The sequence below is a fragment of the Pseudophryne corroboree genome, chromosome 12, assembly GCF_028390025.1.
Source record: "Pseudophryne corroboree isolate aPseCor3 chromosome 12, aPseCor3.hap2, whole genome shotgun sequence".
Classification (NCBI taxonomy): Eukaryota; Metazoa; Chordata; class Amphibia; order Anura; family Myobatrachidae; genus Pseudophryne; species Pseudophryne corroboree.
Window position 1 is genome coordinate 113,572,912 of NC_086455.1, and position 26,044 is coordinate 113,598,955.

A 26,044-nucleotide genomic window follows, 5' to 3' on the forward strand; every position below is an offset into this window, starting at 1 on the left:
GATTGCCTCGTAAGCAGCAACCATCTTGCCCAGCAAACGTATGCAAAGATGTATGGACACCTTGCGAGGATGGAGCACTGAGCAAACCAAAGCCTGGATAGCCATGGCCTTGTCCAATGGGAAAAATACCTTTTGAAATACTGTATCCAGTATCATTCCCAGGAGTTTAGAATCCACCCATGATCTGTAAGCAGGCAAGTCATCAGATTGATGCTGTGTAGTAGACGTTGCCTGGGCATAGGCTGATGGTGGATGTGGTCACTGTTGTAATTTGGGGAACAACACGCGGCTGGTATAACAGTGGGAGCAGCGTCAAAGGATAACGATAGAAGCAGTGGGAAAAACAATTACCGAGAGACGGCTAGCGGAGAGACCCCCGCACGAACACCTGATAACACAGGCTGAGTGGAGGGAGAAGGTAACAGTCTGCTGTTACAGCCGAGAGGTCAGGTGCATAGCCGGCAGCACCAAGTACAACGACCTGAGGCGAGTAAGCAGAGCCGCACAATAGAGCAACGTCCAGAGAATCCGGTGAGATAACTCCTTTTCATCATTGCTGCTATCTGTGTTTGACCATGAGAACGCTGTGAACCAGAGCTTGTAAGAGATTTGGGAGAGACTTTTTATGAATAAATGGATTTTGCTCTTACAAGTTGGGAGTAACGTTTGATGTATCAAATTGAAGCAATTTTGGTTAAGTTTTCAGCGCTGAGAGTCTTTAAAGGACATTTGTTTTAACTTTGTTTCACATGGCTGATTAGTTGATCAGTTTATTCCGGTAAAAGACACAGCTGCAGTTAAAATAAAGGGCGCTTCTGGATGAGTTTCCCTAAACTAATGCATTCTATGCTTTTAAAACTATCTAGCCAGTCAGGTGCCTGTGAGCTGGGTCACTGTGGAGATAAGGAACATTGGCCCTCATTCCGAGTTGATCGCAGAGATTCATCGCATCGCAAACGGCAAGAAATCAACTAACTGCGCATGCGCAAAAGCGTAAATACGCATGCGCGAGCACACCGATACGACACTTGTGCAGAAATACTAAAAAGAAAACTTCACGTTACTCAGAAACGAAAACGGGGAGTGGCGGAGGCGTTGCATGGACGAGACTTCGCAATGGTCCGACATGGGCGTGAAAGTGGGCGTACAGTGTGGGAGTATGCAACTAGCAATAGGCGTGCTTTTCGCAAAAAAACATTGTCAATGTTAAAACTAACATAGGAATCCATTGCAATCTTCACGCAGCAGCAGAGTAGGTCTGCAGTTACTCTGCATTTGCGAAGTACTGTTACAAGTGTGTATGCACTAATTAGCAGTTAATTGGAGAGCACATTCATCTGTTGGCCAATTACTTGTTAAATACTGCTCAGATGAGAGTTAGCAAACAGCAATTGTCTGAACCCACATTACATGTTTATTCTAATCACATATAAATCTCACACACTGCCAAATAAGGTTGTTATTTGTGTTCAAGTTGGTGTGTAAACATTTTTGTAAAGGGCAGGTTTTAATGTGTGTAAGACTACCAAATGCAAAGAAGTGAAATTACTCAAAATGGATTTTAAAAGCTGCAACATTTAACCTAAATAAACTGTGACCAACATAATGCAGCATACACTTAATTTTGTGCATAAATGATAGTTTCATCTTTGTTTTTAATATCTGTCAATGTTTTAAATGATGTCCTGTTGCCCATTGAAAATAAGAAAAATAGTTGTGTCATTTTAATTAATATGGACCTTAAAGTGTGGTGCAAGGCATACCTGTTGCATTTTTAAAGATGCAATTTTTTTTTTTTTTTGCAGATTGTTCCCTTGTTCCCCAAGTGTCTATATGCTTACCTAATCTTCCTGGAACTAAGATTTACCTAATGCATTACCTTGAATAAAGTACTCAATTTTTGTTAAGTATTAATTTTTTATTACTGTAGTAATATATTTTCAAATCAAAACAACATGGCTACAGGTGAGTCTCACAGGCAGAGATGGACCAAGCAGCAAGCAGATGCCACTGACACAAATGATATAGCAGAACTCAGTACTCGGCAAACTCCAGCTTCTGGCCAAATGATAATTTGAAGTCAAACAAAAAATATTAAACACCCTGCCAGACAAAAATATTGGGCAAACTGAGAAAGAATTAGGATCCACCACACAAACACATCAATACATAGCACACTAGTAAGAGGAAGATGGCTCTGGTGTTTCAGAAAAAAAGCTCACAGGCTACAATACCTCCAAACATGGGCCCTCATTCCGAGTTGTTCGCTCGGTATTTTTCATCGCATCGCAGTGAGAATTCTCTTAGTGCGCATGCGTAATGTTCGCACTGCGCATGCGCCAAGTAACTTTACTATGAAGAAAGTAATTTTACTCACGGCTTTTTCATCGCTCCGGCGATCGCATTGTGATTGACAGGAAATGGGTGTTACTGGGCGGATGTATGGCGTTTTATGGGCGTGTGGCTGAAAACGCTACCGTTTCCGGAAAAAACGCAGGCGTGTCTGGAGAAACGGTGGGAGTGCTTGGCCGAACGCTGGGTGTGTTTCTGACGTCAGCCGGGACCGAAAAGCACTGAACTGATCGCACAGGCAGAGTAAGTCTGGAGTTACTCAGAAACTGCTAACTCGTTTTTGATCGCAAAAATGCGCATACATCGGTCGCACATTTAAGAAGTTTAGATTCACTCCCAGTAGGCGGCGGCTTAGCGTGTGTAACTCTGCTGAAATCGCCTTGCGAGCGAACAACTCGGAATGAGGGCCCTTATTCATACATTTCACTAAGAGGGAGTTAGCCATTCTGGCCACACAAGCCAACTCCAAAATAACATAGAGACAACATGAAAAACATGGGTGCTGCCCATCTTGAGAGACATCACTTTCTTCTTTTTCTCCCCGCCTGAGGCTGTTCTTCTTGGCTTGGTCTGCGGAGCGACCTTCGTTGGCCCTGCCCAGTGGGCTGTTCTTCCTGGGCAGGGGCAGGGGAGGGAGCCGATGTGGGTGGCTCTCTGCCACTGTGGGCAAGGGAGACAGCGATGGCCTGGAGGCCTTGCAAGATGTTAGTTGCAAGGCTTTGGAATGAGGAGGCAAGTTGTTCTTGTCCCTGCCTGATCTCTGCCAGACCTTGGCAGAGTTGAGCAACACCTTGCTCAACACTGGTTCGGTGCTCACTGAGCCGGACAGCTATCTGGCTTACCTCCCGGATGACCCCATCTTGAAAAGCATTTAGGCTCTCACCATACCTAGCTATTTCAAGCAGGATCTCCGGTATAGCAGAGGGTTGGGTGGGGGGGCCAGTTGGAACCTGGAGAGGTGGGATTTGTCGTCCCACACTGCCAGACTTACTAGGTCCCTCCACCTCAGCCTCAGCCACATAACCCTCCTGTGACTCCAACTGCTCACCCCCTGTGCTGTGTTATGTTGCAAGCAAATAGAAGAATGTGTGGGAAAAGAGTAAAAAAAAGAATTATTTTTTGTATTTTTAGACAGTTGAAAATCCAGAAAAATATGTGTGTAAACTTACCTGGCAAGTCATGTTCCGTCAGGATCTCAGGCAGGTCCGTGTCCATATGAGACACCCCTTGGCCCTCCTCATAACTCACACAGTCCATCGCCATCTCCTCCAAGTCGGTAAACTCCACAGCGACAGCTGGTCCTCCACCTGTAGCCCTTGAGGCATTCCACTCCGCAGCCCTCTTGCCCTTCAGGCGGGATTTGAAGTCGGCCCAACTACATATGTTTGGGAAAATAGGGGCAAGGTAGAGTATTATTCTTTAATGTAATAAATATATAGGACACATGTTCTGCTTTTGTTTGCTATACCCAACATCACATGTAACTACCTTTTTAAGACTACTTAGCACAGAGAATGGACTGCCAAGATGCACTTACCGTCGTCTAACTTCCTGTGATGTTCTGACGATAGAGCCGACTTCATTCACTGAATGTGTGATGTCCCTCCAGATGCGATCTTTCGTAGCAGCACCCATGTTTTTCGGTCCTCTATGTATTTTGGACATGGCCTGCGTAACCAAAACACGCAACTCCCTCTTAGTGAATGCTGGCTGTCTTTTTCTACGTCTGGAGGTAGCCTGTGAGCTTTGCTCCTGTTGCTCCTCACCATCTTCCTCGTCACTAGCAGCTTCTGTATGTTGTGCTTGAGTGGCTAATGATGATTCTCCCTCAGTTTGCCCAGTATGTGTGTCTGCCAGGGTATCCCCACTTAATTGTTGGGGCTCAGAAGCTGGAATTTCCTGAGTACTGGGTCCTGCCTCTTCCAAATCCGCAGAGGCGGATTCCAGCATTCGTTTCTGGCATTGTATGCGTTTTTTGGTCAATGCTATCTGCTGCTGCATAATGCGGTCCATCTCTGCTGCTAATTCCTCACGAGTAGCCATGTTGGAGATGACGTCTGTACGCCCAAGTGTGTGGCTATTTATACCTACGTGCGCCGCGATCATTCACACAGGTGTACAGTATGCTAATAGTGTTACTGATTGTACTGGCTATATAAGGGCCTGGTTTGCACGCTGTGAGTGTGTGTGTGATGAAAGGAGTTGCTGTGTCTGGTGTGAGAAGGTGGTCTTTTGAAGTTTGCAGAGTGAGTAATTTTAGCATTGTCAGGCATACAGTTTTCCGTTTATTAGCTTATAGCATGTACAGCTTATTGCGTTTGTTTTGCGAAATTTCGTTTGTGAGTATTCCTGCATTATTATTTTTTTTAATGCAAGTATGTTTGTTGTTGCAATGCAGGTGTGGTTCAGATTTTGGGAGGATATCTGATTCTAATTTTATTTATTTATTTTTTTAATTTTTTTGGGATAACCTGTACTTTAGTGTTTATGTTTTATTTGTTTGTTTTGTTCTTGTTGCTCTTAGCCTCCTTGTCTGTTTCTTGTAGGTATTTTTTTGTGGAGACTGTATCCCATTGTATTATTTTGTCAAATTAGCCTGTTTATTTTGGCACTGGCTAAGCAGAATTTCTCTATTTTCTTATTGAGCCGGTAAGTACCCTAGGCCTGTGTTTGTGTCTCTTTGTGTTAATTGTCTATATGTGCTCTTAGCCTCCTTGTCTGTTTCTTGTAGGTATTTTTTGTGGAGACTGTATCCCATTGTATTATTTTGGCAAATTAGCCTGTTTATTTTGGCACTGGCTAAGCAGAATTTCTCTATTTTCTTATTGAGCCGGTAAGTACCCTAGGCCTGTGTTTGTGTCTCTTTGTGTTAATTGTCTATATGTGCTCTTAGCCTCCTTGTCTGTTTCTTGTAGGTATTTTTTTGTGGAGACTGTATCCCATTGTATTATTTTGGCATTATTAGCCTGTTTATTTTGGCACTGGCTAAGCAGAATTTCTCTATTTTCTTATTGAGCCGGTAAGTACCCTAGGCCTGTGTTTGTGTCTCTTTGTGTTAATTGTCTATATGTGCTCTTAGCCTCCTTGTCTGTTTCTTGTAGGTATTTTTTTGTGGAGACTGTATCCCATTGTATTATTTTGGCAAATTAGCCTGTTTATTTTGGCACTGGCTAAGAAATTACTTTCTGTTGCTTTCTTGAGCAGGTAAGTAGCCTAGGCCTGTGTGTTGTTGAGTATGTGTGTGTTCAAAGTGTTTATATTATGTTTGTAATCACAATTTGATATGTTTATTTTAATTTTTTGAATTTTAGTGATTTTTAATCAAAGTAGTGCTGTTCTTGCTTGTAATAGCTACTAAAGGGGATCCAGTTTGTCTACAATGTTGTTTAAACTTTAAACATAATTTACAATATTTATACTTAGTTGTTTGAAAATATGTAGTTGTTCTTATTATATGTGTATGTTTGGCTTGTTTACACATTGAGAATTGGTTTGCTTAACCTATGTTTGTTTCAAAAATCTAATTAGTGCTTTCACTTTTTTGTCCAAATTTATACTTGGTCCGTAATTGATTCAAGAAGAAATGTCGTATGCTCCTGCAGTAAGTTAACACCCAGACAATTTTACTTTGATTATGGTTGACAATGTGTGTTTATAACTTGTCTTATTCTCAATATTCTTACCCTTATTTTAAGTTGGTGATGTCCGTATTTGTGGCTGCTGAAGCCCTCCCACCCCAACCCACGGAAGCACTCCCACCCCAACCGCCAGCCCGCCAACCGCAACCGGCTCCTCATCAACCAAGGCAACGGAGGCGTGCTAGGCCACCAATTTTCCCCACCCGTGTCCTCCTTTTTGGGATGCCAGATGATGTGGTTTTGCGAAGATACAGGCTGCCACCACATCTAATCCTAGACACTCTCTCCATAATAGAGAGTGATCTGGAGTCTTCAATTCGGTATCCTACAGCAATACCACCATTGACACAATTCCTTGCTGTGTTACATTTTGTTGCCACAGGTTCATACCAACATGTTGTGGGAGACCTGGTTGGCATGTCGCAGGGACAGTTCAGTAAGGTCCTGCGGCATGTCAGCCAGGCTTTCATAAAGCGTGTGAAGCAATTTATTGCTATGCCTTTGGATGATGGTGCCCTAGATGTGGTGAAGCGGCAATTTGAGGAAGGTGGTAGTCGCTTTCCACATGTTATTGGGGTTGTGGATGGCACACATGTAGCTATTGTGCCACCAAGACATAATGAAGAAATTTATAGAAACAGGAAACTGTTTCATTCTCTGAATGTAATGGTTGTTTGTGGGCCATCCCTCCAGATCCTTTCCCTGAATGCCAAGTTTCCTGGAAACTCACATGATGCCTATGTCATTAGACAATCAGGGATATGGCAGAGATTAAGATCAAGTCCACGGCAAGACATGTGGTTATTGGGTGAGTCTTTAAACATATTTTTTGGCAAAATTTAAAAAACAAAATAATATTCTCATTCTAATTTTATTTTCTCATCAAACAGGAGACCGTGGATATCCTTGCACCCCCTGGCTCATGACTCCTTACCGTAAGCCCAGGCCAGGACCACAGACGGCATTTAACTCCGCGCTTACTGCCACTAGACAGCTGGTGGAGCGCACAATTGGGGTCCTTAAAGGACGTTTTCGTGTGCTCCACCGCACTGGTGGCGACATCATGTATTCGCCGGAGATGGCAAGTAAAATAGTGGTCCTGTGCGCTATACTCCATAACATCGCGGTAAGGAGTCGCGTTGAGCTTCCTCACACAGAGGAATTGCCAGATGAGGAGCCAGGGGTTGGCCGGAGATTTGGTGGTGGGAGAGTTTCCCGGAGGGGAAGCGAAGTAAGGGCAAGCATTGTGCAAGAATATTTCAGGTATAGTGTATTTTGTTATGTTTTTTGAAAGTACTAAAAAACACTGTATGCTTATGGTCATTTTGCTGAGATGTAATTTAGGTTGCTATTGTAAGGTCATTGTGTAATTGTTAGGGTGTGTGTGAATATCTTATTATGTTTTTAAAATTTAATAAAAAACATGTTAAGCTTACAATGTTTTTTCTTTGAATATAATAATGTGACGTTGCAAAATAGTGTTCTTTTTCTTTTTCTTTAATTAATCCTGTTTTTGTTAACATTTTACCCCCAACATATGTTACTAAATGTTGGTCACTTTGTGACTGTGCAGCTGATTTATCACACAAAATGTGGTGAGTACACAGAGTTTTGTGTTAATTTTATACAATGTGTATGTGTGTGTGTGTGTGCGTGCGTGCGTGCGTGCGTGCGTGTGCGTGTGTGTGTGTGTGTGTGTGTGTGTTGGGGTTTTTGTGAGAATAGTTTAGACTTTTAACATGCTCTTCCGCGACTGCGTATTTCCGCTCTAGCGAACTATACACTGCTCTTCACAGCATTGCAGACATCAATAAAGTTTATTTTAATGACAGCATAGATTTTAGACCAATCACATGCTAACACACACTATAAATATATGCCCAAATAAGGAAAACGCCATTGCCATGATGCGTGCAGCACCCTTCACACGGCGGGAACTCCGCGTGCTAGTGGCGGTGATGGACCGACGCGTAGGCCGCGTAGGGCAATTTATCCCAAATAGGGTTAAACGCGAGGCCTACGCGGAGGTCCGCCACCTGTTACGGAGCCGCCTCCGCTGCCGCAGGAGCATCATACAGTTAGAGAGGAGCTGGAGCGACCTGCGGAGGCGCACGCCAGACCTCCTAGCGGAGCTCCGCCAACAGATCAGGAACCTACGTGTCCGCAGTAAGTAACATTTCGTGACCTAACGGGTTTTACGCATAACCTTTGCATACTTTCGTTAAGTGTGAGTGCAAAAATTTGCCCAAATTTTTTTTGCATGAGTGTGTGTAGGTAGGTTATGCAGTGATGCATACCTCCCAATATGACCTTTTGCAAGAGGAACACAATACTCTGCTTATGGATTTGTAACTTAATTGTTATTCTCAAGTTTTCTATGCACAAGTGATGGCAATCATACATTAAGAGTGAAGTGACGGAGCAGAACATTCTGTCCCTCCTGGAGAGACTCATGTTGGGAGGTATGGTACTGACTGTATGTTGTTGTGCATAATTACTACACAGGCAGAAAACTGAACAAAATAACATGCTCAGTGGTTTTTGTATTTTACAAAATGTGTGTTTTGTTTTTTAATTGGGGATGTTGTTTATAATTAAAAATGTGAATATAGTTTTTTAGGGATAGAATGTATTTAATAAAGTTTAGTTAGAATAGGTTTGTTTGTTAAGGCCAACATCACCATAAAATATATTTTACTAACTTAGTAATGTTAACCCTGTCTCTTTAACATGGTACAGAACAGAGTAATAGGAATATGCTGTGGTTCAAAATGATTATGCTTTTTGATAAATTTAACATATGTCATTATAGGGCGAGCACAAGGGCAAGGTGCTGGTGCTGGGAGGCAACCCCAGCAACATTCCCCATCACCATCCCCTTCACGATCACCCTCACCCTCTCCTGCCCAATCCCCCTCTCCGGCCCAATCCCCCTCTCCGGCCCAATCCCCCTCTCTGGCCCAATCCCCCTCTCTGGCCCAATCCCCCTCTCCGGCCCAATCCCCCTCTCCTGCCCAAGCCCACTCTCTTTCCCAATCCCCCTCACCAGCCCACGCACACTCTCTTTCACAATCCCCCTCTCCACGCCACACCACCTCTCCTGGCCAATCCCCCTCTCCTGCCACCTCTGCCTCTCCTGCCCAATCCCCCTCTCCTGCCACCTCAGCCTCTCCTGCACAAACCCCCTCTCCTGCCACCTCAGCCTCTCCTGCCCAATACCCCTCTCCTGCCACCTCAGCCTCTCCTGCCCAATCCCCCTCTCCTGCCACCTCAGCCTCTCCTGCACAAACCCCCTCTCCAGCCCACACCCCCTCTCCAGCCCAAGCCCACTCTTTGGATAAATTCCCCTCTCTGCCCCCCTCACCCGCTGTGTCCCAAAAAAACACACCCCCACCCTCACCCTATCATTCCCAAACCCACTCTGAAACTACCTCCCCCTTCCATCCTGTCACACAATTTGACCCTCCTTCCCCCATCCTGCCTCCTTCCCCCATCCTGCACCCATCCCCCATCCAGCCAACCTCACCCCTCCAGCCTCCATCCCCCAGCCAGCACCTATCCCCCATCCAGCCTCCATCACCAAGCCAGCCTACATGTGACACCGAATGGGCAGCAGAGGCACCAGAGGCAGTAGAGGGAGGTGGACAAGTGGCTGAGGAAAGTAAGTTCGGACACATTCCTTTGTTAAAATTAAGAAATATACAACAAACAATCTTAAAAAAAAATGTTGTACAGTGGCCAATCTTTTCTTTAGGTTAAATGCTTGTCTTCTTCATCATGGTATGGATGATGCATTCACATTTGTGTGTGGGACATTATATGTACAGTGTGTACATCTGGTTGATAATGACTATGTCGACAGGTTTGCATGCACAACACGGTTTGGATATTAAACATTATATGCAACACATTTAGAGCAGAGTGTTAATTTTTGTGTGTTTTAACTTTAACAATTGAGCTTTGGTGTTGCAATATTTTAATTCAAAAGTCGCAGGAGTCACTTTGTTATCCAGCATAAGGACACAATGATTTGTGTTGTGTAAGTTACAATCACAAAATGCAATTATTATAAAATTAAAAGAAAAAAAAAACAACATAATTTTGTAAGGCAGCCTTTCAGGGATTGTGGGCATGCTAGGATATGTTGTCCTTCTGAAGATGTTGATATGCATTGTGATGATGCAGGTCAAAACAGCACAAAAAACAAGTCTGCTTCACTACAGATGTGAATGAAGACCAGTATGGGGTTACATGTACTAATTTGGGAGTGTGATACAAGATTGGATGTTTACCATAGCAACCAAAACAAAACAAAGTTACAGTTATTTCCAACCTTCTAGAAGAGAAGTTGAATGTTATTGGTTGCTATGGACAACATCACAACCTTAATATTACTCCCAGCTTAGTAAATGTACATCATGGTGTGTTAGAATTTAACACATTTTAATTTTGCTATGACAAACATTGCTGAGTATGATTGTGTGTTGGTATGCTACTGTTTTGTCTTTTATACATCCATGATGTTTATTATTTTATATGGAAGTGTGCTTTGTGGAATTGTGAAGTAATAGGTAATGTGAGTTATGTTTAAAATTGAATTTTTACTCTGCATTTCAGATGTTGCCGTTGGAGATCCCAGAAGAGCCTCAGTCATCATTGAGCGCATGAAGGCCCATTTGGAGGGCATGCTCTGTGAACTAGAAAATGTAAAAAAAATTATATAAAAAAAAAAGTAAATTTAAGTTTTGATATGTTCAAAAAATGTTTAAAAAATAATAAAATTTTTCGCCATTATGAGATTGTTATGTTTTTAATGCTAAAAAATTAAAACATATTGCAAAGGAAAAATTGGTTACCTAACAACAACAACAACAACAACAACAAAAATACAAAAATACTTTAAACATTATTCTTATTTATTACATACAAATTAGGTTACTTAGTAGGTTATATTGTAAAAAACAAATGTAAACACATACATTCACACAATAAACAAACACACAAAATTATGCGATTTACATTTATGTCAGGCACAGTATACACATCTCTTGCACTTGCTTTAAAAAAAAACATGGTAATGTCCAATTAGGACAACAAAGTGTTCTTGAGGTATTCTTTGCAGACTTAATTGGTCATGCACACAATCAATCAGTACACTAATTGGTTTTTAAATTGAGAGACGCTTGTTGAGTTTGACTTGCAAGGTGTCATCTTAATTATTGGCAAAGAACATTGCTGTGCGTTTGTTTGCTAAAGCCTTAGCACATTTAAGAGGAATGTGTAAATCTAAGATGACATCGTATTTTTGCGAGGAAGTTTGTGCGTATACGTTGGATTCGCATTACTGTGTTGTAATATGGCATACGCCTACCTTGTGTACTGCGTACGAAATAGCAGAAATACGTTGGGGGCGGACGTTCGCAATTTTGCAACATTATCGCAGAATTGCGAATATGTTGTGCGAACGAAACACATAGCGACCAACTCGGAATGACCCCCATTGCTCACACATGAGTGACCCTGCTGAAGACGGGGTCGAGTTACAAGCAGCACACATGACATCATACACAACTGTAACACAGCACAGCCCACTGACCAACATCTCCACACAGACCTTAGAGAGCCCCTGGAGTGACAATGAGGAGCGGACACCAGCAAACAGAACACATATTGTGCTGGAATATGTGTATGACCTAATAGTAGTGCTAGCGTGCTTCCCCCTGTCTATGACCCCTTGGTACCAGTCTTAAAATCTGTAACAGCGTGGGTCCTGGAGAAGCAGCATGCATGCAGCCTTGATGATCTGCAGCAGCAGGGAAATGGCGCCTTCCCACCGCTGCTCCTGCAAGCCCCGCCCCTTGCAATGGCGCGCGCTCCCTATCATAGATTATACTGGCCACGTTATAACAAACATCAGAAAATGTATTGTACAGTCCACACAAAGCCTTGAGACAGTGAGCACTGCAGGGCAACAGACATGAGCCAGTTTGTCCATGGCGAGCACCGCAACTCCGGGCCTATAACTGCTGCGTGACTTGCCACCAAAACTGCACCGGGGACCCGCTAACCGGGACCATGGTGTAACACTCACCGCACCTTGTAACTCCGGCAACTGTTAGAGGGTGGCGACTAGCTGTTGGTGTGGGCACACATACTAACGATGTGTGATCAGTACCTCAGGAGCTCAGTGTCCTGTCAGCTGGGATTACGAACCATTAACCCTCAGGAGGTTGGTTCGGTTCCCCCTCTAAGTCCAACCAAGCAGGTAGCCTGGTTGCCAACCAGAGCTACCTGAAAATAATAAACTAAAATAAAAAATAAAGGAAACTCTCTGGAGCTCCAGGGACATGCACCCAGCTCCTGGGCACATTTTTCTAATCTGAGTCTGGTAGGAGGGGCATAGAGGGGAGGAGCCAGCACACACATACACACACTAAAGGTTTTAAAGTGCCAGGCTCCAGTGGACCCAATCTATACCCCATGGTACTAAAGTACAAGACCCCAGTATCCACTAGGACATAAGAGAAAAACGATTTTTCTTGTTGTGGAAATGCCACATACAGTATATCGCCTGGTTTTCTTTTTTTCTACAATGAATTGAGTCCTATCAGTGGTACAGTAGAACACAAATTCTGTTATGGGAGCCCCCATTTCCTGTCCAGAATTTAGGATAAGGCACCCTTCTAGCGGTAGCACTACAGCCTCTGTACTTAGCCTGGAATAACCCTTCTTATAACCGGGTCAGGCAATACGGGAATTTGTCCATGGCCCCTTTCACACCGCACAGTGACCTGTGTCAACCTGGCAGTATGCCGGGTTGAAACCGGGTTATTTGTGCGGTATGAAAGGGGTATAAGAGATTCTCGTACACTGACTGTGCTGCCTGTGCCCATGCACAGCTTTCAGCGTGGTGTACGAGTGGACAGGTTCTTCCATGCACAGAACCCCTCACAGCTCTCTCTCTTATTGTGACAGCCAAATTATAGGGGTTATTGGGAGTTGTCAGCAAACCAAAAAAGCACACTAATGGGCAAAATCATGTCGCACTGCAAGAGGGGCAGATGTAACGTGCACAGAGATATGTATTTGGGTGGGGTGTGTTCAAACGGATATCTAATTGCAGTTAAAAAATAAAGTAGCCAGCATTTACCATGCACAGAAACAATATAACCCACCTAAATCTAAACCTCTCTGCATATGTTACATCTTCCCCACCTGCAGAACAACAAGGATTTGCCCAATTGCAAACTTATTTGATTTGCTGACAACTGTGTTGCGTCCCAAATCTAGGAAATATATATATATATATATATATATATATATACAAACGCTCGGCTCCGGCACTCCAGTGATAATTAACCTGCTAAGGTGCCTTCCCTGTGGGACAACCCACATAGACATGCAGACAGGATCAAGGCGGCACTCAAAGACTTGTACAAGTAGTGAAAAGGCATCCGAGCAGGGATGCTGTTTTTAATAAGTGTTACGTTTCGGGGACGTATCCCCTTCCTCAGACAGTGATACAGTGCATCAAACAGATATAAATACAAGAATCAATTAGTTCCACTTACCCCACTTCCCTCGCTCACAGCTGCGTGCATCGCGGTGCTCCAGACTTCCCCCGTCCGACACTTCCGGTCTCTGCGTCACCGCAGGCCAGGAAGTGACGTACATGGGCCGGTCGGTTGCCATGACGATGCGCCGTGAGCTGTCAAACAGAAAGCAATAAACCATAAACAATGAATACGTTTAAAACATCTAGATACTAGATAAATATACTACATTTTATAAGAAAACAGTGTGATTTAAAACCAAAACATGACATACATAAAAATTGCGCTAAATCTAAGCTCGAGTATGCCTGAAAAGAGAAAAAAAGAGACAAAAAACATGCAATATATTAATATAGTGCATACACTGGACAATGTGGGACCTCAACCTGGGATATGACATAACATTACAAGACGGTTGTTTATATATGTCACCTTATTCGTGTAATCAATATTGGATACACTTTGGAACAATTACCCCTATGTATCATGCCCTTCCCAAACATGACCCCACTTTACCAAGAGGCCATTATATGCGGGCAAACAAGTATATGTTCTAACTATGCCTGCTACTAAACATCGTAAGCTGATCATGCCTACAACTATATGGATGATTGGTTGCCACCCTCAGAACACTATTACAAAAAGTTAATGAGTCCTAAGGATTCATTCAGACCCCTTGGTGCCATGCAGTCGAGTTTGAAAATCCATTTGGATTCTAATTGAAGAAATCTCTTGCCCCTATCACCACCCCGTATAGAGGCTGGGACATGATCTATTGCCTTATACCTAAGGCTGGCCAAATTATGTCGCTGGGAGGCAAAATGACGGGCGACTGGCTGATCACTCGTGCCTGATGCTAATGCTGCCCGTATAATGGACCTGTGTTGTGTCAGCCTCACTTTGAGCTGACATTCTGTTTTCCCGACATAGTAAAGCCCGCAGGGGCATACAATGACATAAATAACAAACCTTGTGGTACATGTTAATGGCCAACAGATTTTAAGCCGCTTGCCAGTCTGTGGGTGCGGTATGGTGTCGCCAATAAGCATGTAAGAACAGGTTGTACATCCTAGGCATTTGAAGCACCCGTTTTTTCTACTTAGAAATTACTGGGTGCTCTTGGTTTGCAAAAGCCAGTTACATCAGTTTTAACAACCATATCTTTAATGTTCCTACTACGAGAATAATGATGCCCAGTTATTCTCGTAGTAGAAACATTAAAGATATGGTTGTTAAAACTGATGTAACTGGCTTTTGCCAACCAAGAGCACCCAGTAATTTTCTAAGTAGAAAAAACGGGTGCTTCAAATGCCTAGGATGTACAACCTGTTCTTACATGCTTATTGGCGACACTATACCGCACCCACAGACTGGCAAGCGGCTTAAAATCAGGTGGCCATTAACATGTACCACAAGGTTTGTTATTTATGTCATTGTATGCCCCTGCGGGCTTTACTATGTCGGGAAAACAGAATGTCAGCTCAAAGTGAGGCTGACACAACACAGGTCCACTATACGGGCAGCATTAGCATCAGGCACGAGTGATCAGCCAGTCGCCCGCCATTTTGCCTCCCAGCGACATAATTTGGCCAGCCTTAGGTATAAGGCAATAGATCATGTCCCAGCCTCTATACGGGGTGGTGATAGGGGCAAGAGATTGCTTTAATTAGAATCCAAATGGATTTTCAAACTCGACTGCATGGCACCAAGGGGTCTGAATGAATCCTTAGGACTCATTAACTTTTTGTAATAGTGTTCTGAGGGTGGCAACCAATCATCCATATAGTTGTAGGCATGATCAGCTTACGATGTTTAGTAGCAGGCATAGTTAGAACATATACTTGTTTGCCCGCATATAATGGCCTCTTGGTAAAGTGGGGTCATGTTTGGGAAGGGCATGATACATAGGGGTAATTGTTCCAAAGTGTATCCAATATTGATTACACGAATAAGGTGACATATATAAACAACCGTCTTGTAATGTTATGTCATATCCCAGGTTGAGGTCCCACATTGTCCAGTGTATGCACTATATTAATATATTGCATGTTTTTTGTCTCTTTTTTTCACTTTTCAGGCATACTCGAGCTTAGATTTAGCGCAATTTTTATGTATGTCATGTTTTGGTTTTAAATCACACTGTTTTCTTATAAAATGTAGTATATTTATCCAGTATCTAGATGTTTTAAACGTATTCATTGTTTATAGTTTATTGCTTTCTGTTTGACAGCTCACGGCGCATCGTCATGGCAACCGACCGGCCCATGTACGTCACTTCCTGGCCTGCGGTGACGCAGAGACCGGAAGTGTCGGACGGGGGAAGTCTGGAGCACCGCGATGCACGCAGCTGTGAGCGAGGGAAGTGGGGTAAGTGGAACTAATTGATTCTTGTATTTATATCTGTTTGATGCACTGTATCACTGTCTGAGGAAGGGGATACGTCCCCGAAACGTAACACTTATTAAAAACAGCATCCCTGCTCGGATGCCTTTTCACTACTTGTACAAGTCTTTGAGTGCCGCCTTGATCCTGTCTGCATATATATATATATATATAGAGGTACAATTCAGCCGGCACTCAAGTTCAACAGACAGCATGCCCCGGTGCCATAACCCAAACAGCATGCACAGATCCAAATAGCGGAAAAAAGGCACTCCAGAGGCTTAATGATAATAGGAAATTGTATTGACAAGAAGCGACGTTTCGGGGCAGTGCCCCTTCCTCAAGGCATACCAATACCTTATCTCCCACCTTAAAAGTGCAAGGACGTCGGAGCCTATCAGAAAATGTATTTTCTCGGAAGGCAGCTTTTCTCAAGGCAAGGTGCACCTTTCTCCAAATTGTTCTGAGATGGGAGGTTAAGGTCAACGAGGAGACTGGAGAATGAGGAAAAAAAGAGTTGGCTCTAGGATGAAAGCCAAAGACTGAAGAGAATGGGGACTCCTTGGTGGAAGAATGACAAGAGTTATTATAAGCAAATTCGGCTAACGGAAGAAATTCAGACCAATCATTCTGGAGTTTGGCCGAATACAACCGTAAATACCGTTTTAATGACTGGTTAACTCGTTCGGTTTGTCCGTTAGATTGTGGATGGTACCCAGATGTTAAAGAGAGTTTCATATTTAATGAGGCACAAAAACGTTTCCAGAAACGAGCAATGAATTGCGGACCCCGATCAGAGACAATATCCCTGGGCAACCCATGGAGCCTGAACACATGACGGAGAAACAAGACTGCCAACCCTTGAGCAGAGGGTAATCGGGGAAGAGCAATGAAATGAGCCATCTTACTAAAACGATCTACTACCACCCAAATGACTCGAAATCCGGCTGAAAGAGGAAGGTCCACCACGAAATCCATGGATATATGTGACCATGGCCTGAGAGGAACGGCTAAAGGTACGAGTTGCCCGATCGTCAATGAACGAGGAACCTTATGCCGTGCACAAACCTGACAGGAATGGACAAATTCCCTTACATCTTTAGAAAGACTAGGCCACCACACCGAGCGAGAGACTAACTCCAAGGTCTTAGTGATACCTGGATGACCAGAGACTTTGTTGTCATGAAACTCAGCTAAAACAGTGCCTCTCAGAAATTCAGGGACAAAGAGACGATCAGCAGGAGTCGGTTTAGGAGCCTGCTGTTGAAGCTGGACTAACTGAGTAAGTAAATCCTGTGTGAGGCCTGCCCGGATGACAGATGATGGAACTATGGGGGTAGTAGCAGGATGGTTATTGTGAACCGGAAGAAAACAACATGACAGGGCATCAGCTTTAGTATTTTTGGAACCGGGCCTGAAGGTGATAATAAACCTGAAACGAGTAAAAAACAATGCTCAACGTGCCTGCCGAGCATTAAGCCGTTTAGCTGACTCAATATACTGCAGGTTCTTATGGTCAGTAAACACTGTAATAGTATGCCTAGCTCCCTCCAGCCAATGCCTCCACTCCTCGAAAGCCCATTTAACTGCCAGCAATTCTCGATTACCAACGTCATAGTTGGATTCTGCGGAGGAGAATTTCCTGGACATGAAGGCACAAGGGTGTAATTCCTGAGACTCCGGATCTTCCTGAGATAGGATAGCCCCCACTCCAACCTCTGAGGCATCTACCTCGACTATAAAGGGGAGCTCCGGGTTAGGGTGCCTGAGAACAGGAGCCGAGACAAAGGCCTGTTTTAAGGCCCGAAAGGCAGACTCGGCTGCAGGCGACCAATTGGAAGGGTCCGCTCCTTTTTTAGTCAATGCTACTATAGGAGCGACCAAATCAGAAAAGGTATGAATGAACCACCTATAATAGTTTGCAAACCCTAAAAAGCGCTGAATTGCTTTTAAATTTGTGGGTTGCGCCCAATTAAGGATGGCCTGGAGTTTTTTCGGTTCCATGAAAAATCCCTGGGGAGAAATAATATACCCCAAGAAGGACACTTCCGTGATGTGAAAATCACATTTCTCTAGTTTTGCGTATAAATGATTCTCCCGTAGTTTTTGAAGAACCAAACGCACATGGGTAATATGTTGTTCCATAGACTCAGAATAAATCAAAATGTCGTCTAAATAAACGACAACGAACTTTCCAAGAAAGTCACGAAGAACATCATTGATGAGGTCTTGAAATACCGCAGGAGCATTTGACAGCCCAAAGGGCATCACCAGGTATTCATAATGACCCGACTGTGTGCTGAAAGCCGTCTTCCACTCATCCCCAGATCTTATTCGGATGAGATTGTAAGCTCCTCTAAGATCGTTTTTTGAGAAGATAACGGCAGAGCATAAATGATCAAAAAGTACTGAAATAAAAGGCAAAGGGTAGGTGTTTTTAACAGAAATTTTATTCAGAGCCCGAAAATCAATACATGGTCTGAGCGACCCATCTTTTTTCTCAACAAAAAAGAATCCTGCACTCAAAGGAGATTTCGAAGGCCTAATGAAGCCTTTTTTCAGGCTTTCCTGGATATAATTATCCATAGCCGTGGTTTCTGGCCCAGAGAGGGCATATAATCTCCCCTTAGGTAAAGTGGCCCCGGGAACTAAATCTATAGCGCAGTCATAGGACCGATGGGGAGGCAGAACGTCCGCATTACCCTTGGAGAACACATCAGCAAAATCCTGATATTCCAGAGGAATAAGTTCTGGGGTAACTGCCGCAACCCGGACAGGATGGGAAATACACTCCTTAACACAAAAAGGACCCCATTGGGAAATCTCCCCAGACTGCCAATCTATGGTGGGATTATGAAAGGCAAGCCAGGGGTGACCCAAAACTACTGGAACTGCCGGACAATGTGTAAGGTAAAATTCTATTTCTTCTGAATGTAGGGCCCCCACTGTCAGCAATACTGGAGGTGTGCGGTGAGTAATAACCCCATTGGAAAGCGGACCCCCATCCAAGCCGTGCATGGTGATATGTCTATCTAAGGGTATAAGTGGAACGCCTAAAGCCTTAGCCCAAGCTAAATCCATAAAATTTCCTGCAGCTCCACTGTCGACGAAGGCCGACACCAACGAACTGAGGCTGCCAAAGGAAATCTTTACCGGAACTAATAGAGAATTATTAGAGGAGATTAACTGCAGACCCAAGTGAACCCCCTCACAATTCACTTGGTCAGAGCGTTTCCCGGCTTGTTCGGGCAGTTACGTGCGATATGTCCCTTACCACCACAATACAAACAAAGACCAGAACTTAACCTTCTGGTTCTTTCCTCTGGGGACAGCCGGGAGAGACCCATTTGCATGGGCTCCTCGACGTCCTCAGGAAAAGTATATACACATGGATTAGGCCTAAAAGTTGTTCCTCTTTCAGCCCTCCGCTCTAGGAGACGACGATCAATTTTAATAACGAGCTCCATGAGTTTGTCTAGAGTCTCAGGAGCGGGGTACTGAAGGAGACTGTCTTTAATCACTTCCGACAGTCCGAGGCGAAACTGACTGCGCAGGGCCGGGTCATTCCAGCCACAGTCGTTCGACCAACGGTGAAATTCGGTATAATACACCTCTGCTGGATGTTTGCCTTGCTTAAGGGCACGCAGGTGACTCTCAGCTGATGCTTCTCTATCTGGGTCGTCATATAAGAGGCCTAAGGATTTAAAAAAGGCGTCTACTGATAACAAAGCAGCATCATCCGCTCTTAGCCCAAACGCCCAGGTCTGTGGATCACCCTGAAGTAGAGACATCACAATCCCGACCCGCTGAGACTCAGTACCAGAGGAACGGGGCCTTAAACGAAAATAAAGCTTACAAGCTTCCTTAAAATTAAAAAAATCCTTTCGGTTACCAGAAAAATGGTCAGGTAAATGCATCTTTGGTTCTGGAACCATACTCGGGGAGGCTCGCAAAAGATCTTCCTGCGATCTCACCCGAAGAGTAAGGTCCTGAACCATCTGAGTTAATTCCTGTATTTGGTTAACCAAAAGCTGACTGGGGTTTGGCCCTAAACCTGCCGGATTCATGAGGCCGAATTTCTAGGCCCACCAATACAACGGGAAAAATTAAACCCCTTTTTTTTTTTTTTTTTTTTATGTGGGCCGGTGATAATGTTACGATCCTGATGCTCAGGACAGGGGAGATCTTATGTAGTGAGTCCTGAGCACCAAGACGGAATGCTGGGATTGGGAAATGGGAAGGAAATAGCCCCTAGCATCCTACCTCCGTTGTCTTACCCGTGTTATCAATTCACGCCTGAACGACTATGGTTTCTTGGGCCCATGGCAGCCGCGTTTGAAGGGCGGATTAGGTCTGCCCAACTCCGATGCCCCCTCAGGTCTTAAAGAGAGACAAGGCGTGAACTGAGACAGGGTAATAACAAGGGGACCTCTAACTGAAACAACCACGCTAGGGGCTATAAACTACCTAAAAACTAAACGTATGTGCGGCACGCCGCCAAAGGAAAAATAAATACAAAGAAACCACTGTCCACTCCCCTACACGGCACCGCCGAGTTCCGAGGAGGACAGTGAAAGCGGAAACCTCCGCAAATGCACCAATTCACAGTAAAGTAAACACTAAGCGGCATAGGCCGCAACACGCGGCAGAAGCCGCTACTCACGAAACCGGGCGAGAACCCCAAATGACAAACAGGTTCGCAAGGGCTAGAAGGATTCCCAGGACCGGCTTCGGACCTCCAAAGTACCAAAGGGCAGGGAGCAAGATCCAAACACGGCTGATGGGAACAGAGTTCTGCAAGGCAGGAACAGCATACAAGAAGCTATCACCGGCGGGGCTGCAGTGTGCTGGCTCACATAAAAAGGCCCTGCTGGCCAATAACAGGAGGGCCAGCAGGACCAGCCCCCAGACCCTAATTACTAGTTGCCGTGCAGCTGCCCTGCTGCACGAGCAACCTAATTAACTATTCTTAGCAACAGGGAACGCGGTCCACCTGTGGCGTCCCCGTTGCTATGCACCCAGCGGTCCTGCACGCACGGCGTCCTGCGTTGCCAGGGACCCGGCGGCTATCGTGCGCACGGTGTCCTGGCGTTGCTAGGCGCCGTGCGGGGGACAGGGAAGGAGAGAGGCGCGGCGGCCATGACCGCTGCTCAGTCAGGGCACGGCCGAAGACCGCCGCGCCTAACATACCCTCTCACATTGTTGCAAAACAAAGTTCAAATAGGTCATATTGTGTTTGATTCAGATTGGATTGTTTATCTGTTAAGTAGGTTTAAAAGTACATTTAAAAGTTGCTGCATAGCCTTGATATAGTTTTTTTTTAACTCAGGCCTAAAATAACTCTGGTGCTTGTATGGTGTGTGATTTCTTTATGACAAAGGAAGCCGCATGGTCTGTCCTCCATTTTGGGCTAGCCACATGGCCTGTCCAACATTTTGTGTAAACCTCATGGATGTGGAAGGGGGAGGAGCAGTGGCCATTTTGGGAAGGTCATTTTCTTAATAGCTGATTTTCAGTCTGCTCAGAACAATCAGTTTCCTTGGTCACATCTCACCATTTATGAGTTACCAATGCATTTATTTAACCCATGCCATAGTCAATTACAAATAGTTTCAATTGGGCCTAGTGAGAGTAAATGGTGAGATAAATGCTTGGCTTGGTGTAAGAAACTGCAAAAAAATTAAAAAAAAGAAAAGATAAAAATACTTTTTTTTCTCTTCTTCTTTCCCAGGATTTAGTTAACTCTCTGTTTGCTATAAGATAGGCATTGAAATGCTAATTAACTGGTTCAACCACTTTTACAGGCAGGCAAAAGCACATAGCTTTGATATGCAAATTAGAAGCACTGAATGGGTAAATGAGTCACATAGAAGGTTAGTGAATGATACATATATATAATATTATTATAATTATGTGTATATTTATATCAGTGTATGTTCTGCAAGATAGTTATCCAATCTGAATCATATCATTTAAATTATTGATTATTGCTAGATTCATTTAGATCTGTGTGAAACCGGATATATTTGTGGCTATATAGTTAAAAATTAAAATAACAGTGTTTAAGGAAGTAAGTGTAAAGACACAAACGCAGTCCTGGCCTGGTTGTAAAGGTTTATACAGAAAAAAAAACGGTGTCGCGTTAAGTGAGCGATTATAGTTAGTATTGCTCACATTTATAGAAGTTGTGGGATTTGTTTTATTGCGGACGCAGGGTTTTGTACACGTGTCTTGGACAAAGTACAGGACTCCGCACGCAGCGTAAGAGACACGCACGGTCATGTGTTTACGCAAAGTGCGTAAGAGTGCGGGCGCTAAGTACAAATTACACAATAGTGTCGTTTAGTTCAAAGGTGGGACAGTAGCCATGCTACAATAGCACAAAACTACTCGGTTTCTAAAGCAGATTAGTATAAAACTTTTGTTTAAACTGTATTGCCTCTGGGGGTAAAGCTGCCTATCTGAATAAATTAAAAATTTTGTACAGAAAAACCAAAGTGTATTTGAGTGAGTGAACGTAGGAGTGAGTGGATTCGAACCCCGGAATACGGGATCCCATCGTTCGGTACACCAAGTGAGTGGAGGCTTGGTGGCGTGAGGCAGCTGACTCACGTTAGTATAAGGTTTAATACGTAAGTCGAGAGGAGACTTACACAGGAGCATGGTAGGGAATTGTGAATTGTGACCCATATTATTTTTTTTATATGCTCCGGCTGAGGTTTCGCAGCTTATGATTCGATTCCAGTGGTCGTACAGCAGATAAGTAACAAGTGCCTATACGCTGTGCGATTGGACCGCGCGTTTGTGGGTGCAATATATAGCGCAACTTGATATCCCTTTTACGAGCTTTTGCGTAAAATTGCGGTATCAATAGCGCTGTATACAGCATACGCAAGTGTGATTTGTGTATAAAAAAAGTGCATAGGGAGTTTTCGCTGGTCTCTCTCAGGAAAATCTCCAACGGCAGATACTTTACTGGAAAGGGTAAGTTATTCCTAAAAACTTCCAGTAAAATATAGGTCAATAGGGGCCCTAAGTTGGGTACATTGCCTTCGCTATCAACAGTGTATGGTAGTACTGGCCAGCGTGGGCGAGAGTGGGTGAAAGCGCTCGGAGAACTTACACCGTCGCCTTATATTGAGTATTTTGGTGTTTGTGGGAAAAGGCCCACAATTATGGGAGCCAGTTGCTCAAGTGAGGGACGTTTAGCTAGGGTTCAGGCTGAAGAGCCGCGGCCCAAGGGGTCAGCGAGGTTTAAAGGAAAAAGTATTATGTGTGGTCCACACGCTGAAGACTTTTTGTCTGAATGGGTATGTATGACTGACAAAGATAGGGTACCATTCCCTAAGGTGGGCAGCTTTGAACCCGAGGTACTGCAGAATGTAAGCAGTAAAATATGTATTCTTAAATCCAGAAAACAAAGGATTAGACATAACGATTGTTTAAATTTATGGCAACAAGAGGGGGAGATGCAAAGGGAACAAACTCGCAAAGCAGGTTCCAAACCTAGCAGGAATGAGGACACGAACACACCATTACCGACACAGGTCGAAGGGAAAAAGATGGCTACAATCAATGGTACATCTGTAAATGATAGTAGTATGCAAGAGCAATGTATTAACCCTAACCGTTGCAAGTTGTATCCTGTTTTGAAGTCTTTTCAAGGTCATAGGTCACAGGAAGATGAAAGCCAAATCACAGCTCTCATTCAGGCAGTCGCTTTGCAGGAAACTCAGGTGGGGCCTGTCCACCCAGTTAGAGCAGTACCAGTGTTCCCCACTGAAAGAACTGGTGAGGTCACAGCTACCGGTAAGTGTGAGACGGGTCATTGCACAGAGACAACAACACACTACAGTAAACAGATTAGAAACAGAATGGTAGGATTACATCCTGTCTTGGAAATAGTAACTCCTAATGGGGGAACCGATAGTCAGGGAGTAATCCTCACCAGGAATAATGCAATAGAGCTGAGCTGCGGTCAATCATTTCAGAATTCCCCGATCTCCGGGAGTATTCAGCCAGATGTCAGAAGTTTATCAGAGATCTGGGTAATGCTTATGAACCAGCTAATAAAGATTGGCAGATACTTTTAAAAGCGTGTCTACCCCCTAATATTGACACCCAAAAAATGTATCACTGATTGTAGGTTAGAGTCGGATAGTCCTATGACTGACGGAAACAATCAGGAGAATATAGAACGAATTAATAGGCAACTAGAGTTGTGTTTCCCCATTACTGTTAAGTGGAGAAGAATTTTCTCCATAAAACAGAGGGAAAATGAAATGGCATCTGAATATTTTCATCGGGCCCTGCAAACAATAGATAGATACATTGGGGTATCAGATACAGGGAACAATGCGAATTACAGGGAGGTGGCTGTCTCTGTGCTAATGGATGGACTCAATAAGGCAGTTAGGGACAGGGTACAAGCATCTTTGCCTAATTGGAGAGGGGCCACAGTAGCTTGTCTTAGAGCGTGCGCAATTGAACATCATAAGAATATTGCTAGGCGTAGAAAATAACAGGAGGAGAAGCTGATGACAATAAGTCTACAGGCTCTTGCAGCAAAGTCTCATCAACCTAAACCCCAAAACCCGGGTAGTAAGAAAAGACCTAGAATATGTTACACCTGTAGGAAGAAAGGGCATTTTGCCAGAGATTGTAGGTATAGTAGAACACATAGTCAATATAAACCCCTAGACAGAGAAAACAAGCCATAGTATTAAACACATAGACGGGATCAAGGGACATATAGTAAGGAATCACGAGCCATATAGAAAACACAGATTCGGTTAATGGGAAGAACAGAATAAATGCAACTTTACCCTTTTGACAGAACTTGCTGGGGTTAAGAGGAGGCCTCTAAACTTTTGCTTCTTTCTCTAGCAGAAATGGCCCCTGATTAACATAACAGGAGTTTTGTGAGAGATGGTATACATATTGCGTGCTCCCGCCCAGGAAGCACAAAGTATGTTGGATACCCACGAAGACTAATATTGCATGTCCATCACAGGTAGAGGAAATTATCTCACAGATACCGGGTTCCCTATGAACTTAGGATGGACAGGACACTGGATTGATGGCTGGGATAGTCCCAGTAGATATATGACACAAATAATTTTTTTTAGGAGGTATAGACAGTAGAGAATCACTTCCCCATAGTGCCCAATCCAGTTGTCAAAATTTTATAAAATCCTCTTTGCCTCTATAAACTTACCTGTTACTAACTTCTATGTGATTTTTCTTCAAAGTTTCCTCCTCATCTCTTACGTTCACCGACAGGAGGGTACAACACATGGACCCGATTACAGTTTAAATGCCACATGCCTACTCAATCTTTCAGAGCTCTGCCCAAATCCAGTATATCTCACCAGCAAAAGTACATAAGGACACCAGTATTAATGCAGTGTGCCTGGTCATGCACAAAGGGTGGAGAATGAGAATACTGGTGAAGGGAGACTGTGTATAGACACTGATATGCATGATGGTGTGACAGCCTGTTGGTGAATGCCAAACCTGAGATTTTTCTTTTCTTTATTTACTATTTTCCTCTCTCTCCTCTCATCCAGAGACGGTTTACTTCACACAACTGATAACACACGATAGTAAATTAAAATGAAAAATTTGTGTTCCCTACAGGAAGAGGCAGTCTGGAGGACAAAGGGGTATGGCCAGGAGTCCTCAGGACTGTGGACAGGTGGACACGGTAAGCCAGTAGCCCCCAGAGCATATCTTCCAAGTCTAGCTGAGGGGGCACATGGTCTGTGTCAGGAATCGACTTACCAGGCTGACATCCGTCCGCCGCTGCGGATTCCGTCCTGGCTCCCTGCGGTCACCTGTCACCTATGCCCCTGCCATGGGACATCATCAAGGGCCTGGGAACACTCCTGAGACAGCGGGCGTGTAGCGCGCCGCGTCCCCGCTAGGCCGCGGCGTGGGCGCCGCCATGACAGTCTGCAAACAGCCAGTATACTGCGGCCAATCCGGTGCTTGGCCGCACCCACCTTCCTTCACTCACCCAATCCCTGTGCACCATGGGGTACATAAGAGACTGCAGGATCAGTCTGCAGGCATCCTGGACTTTGTGTCTCTCCAGCGACCCATGTGAAAGGATCTGTT

At 44.1% G+C, this 26,044-nt stretch overlaps 1 protein-coding gene across 1 annotated transcript in view; it reads left to right on the top strand.

Moving 5' to 3' along the window:
* The first annotated feature begins 1,955 nt into the window (after positions 1-1,955).
* Positions 1,956-26,044, top strand: part of LOC134979942 (uncharacterized) — a 39,094-nt gene continuing 15,005 nt past the window's right edge. Inside the window, exons 1-5 of the mRNA XM_063946550.1 lie at positions 1,956-1,965; positions 8,803-9,651; positions 10,608-10,696; positions 15,621-15,654; positions 15,752-15,910. Coding sequence (XP_063802620.1) covers positions 1,956-1,965; positions 8,803-9,651; positions 10,608-10,696; positions 15,621-15,654; positions 15,752-15,910 — 1,141 coding nt within the window. The remainder of the gene's footprint in view (positions 1,966-8,802; positions 9,652-10,607; positions 10,697-15,620; positions 15,655-15,751; positions 15,911-26,044) is intronic.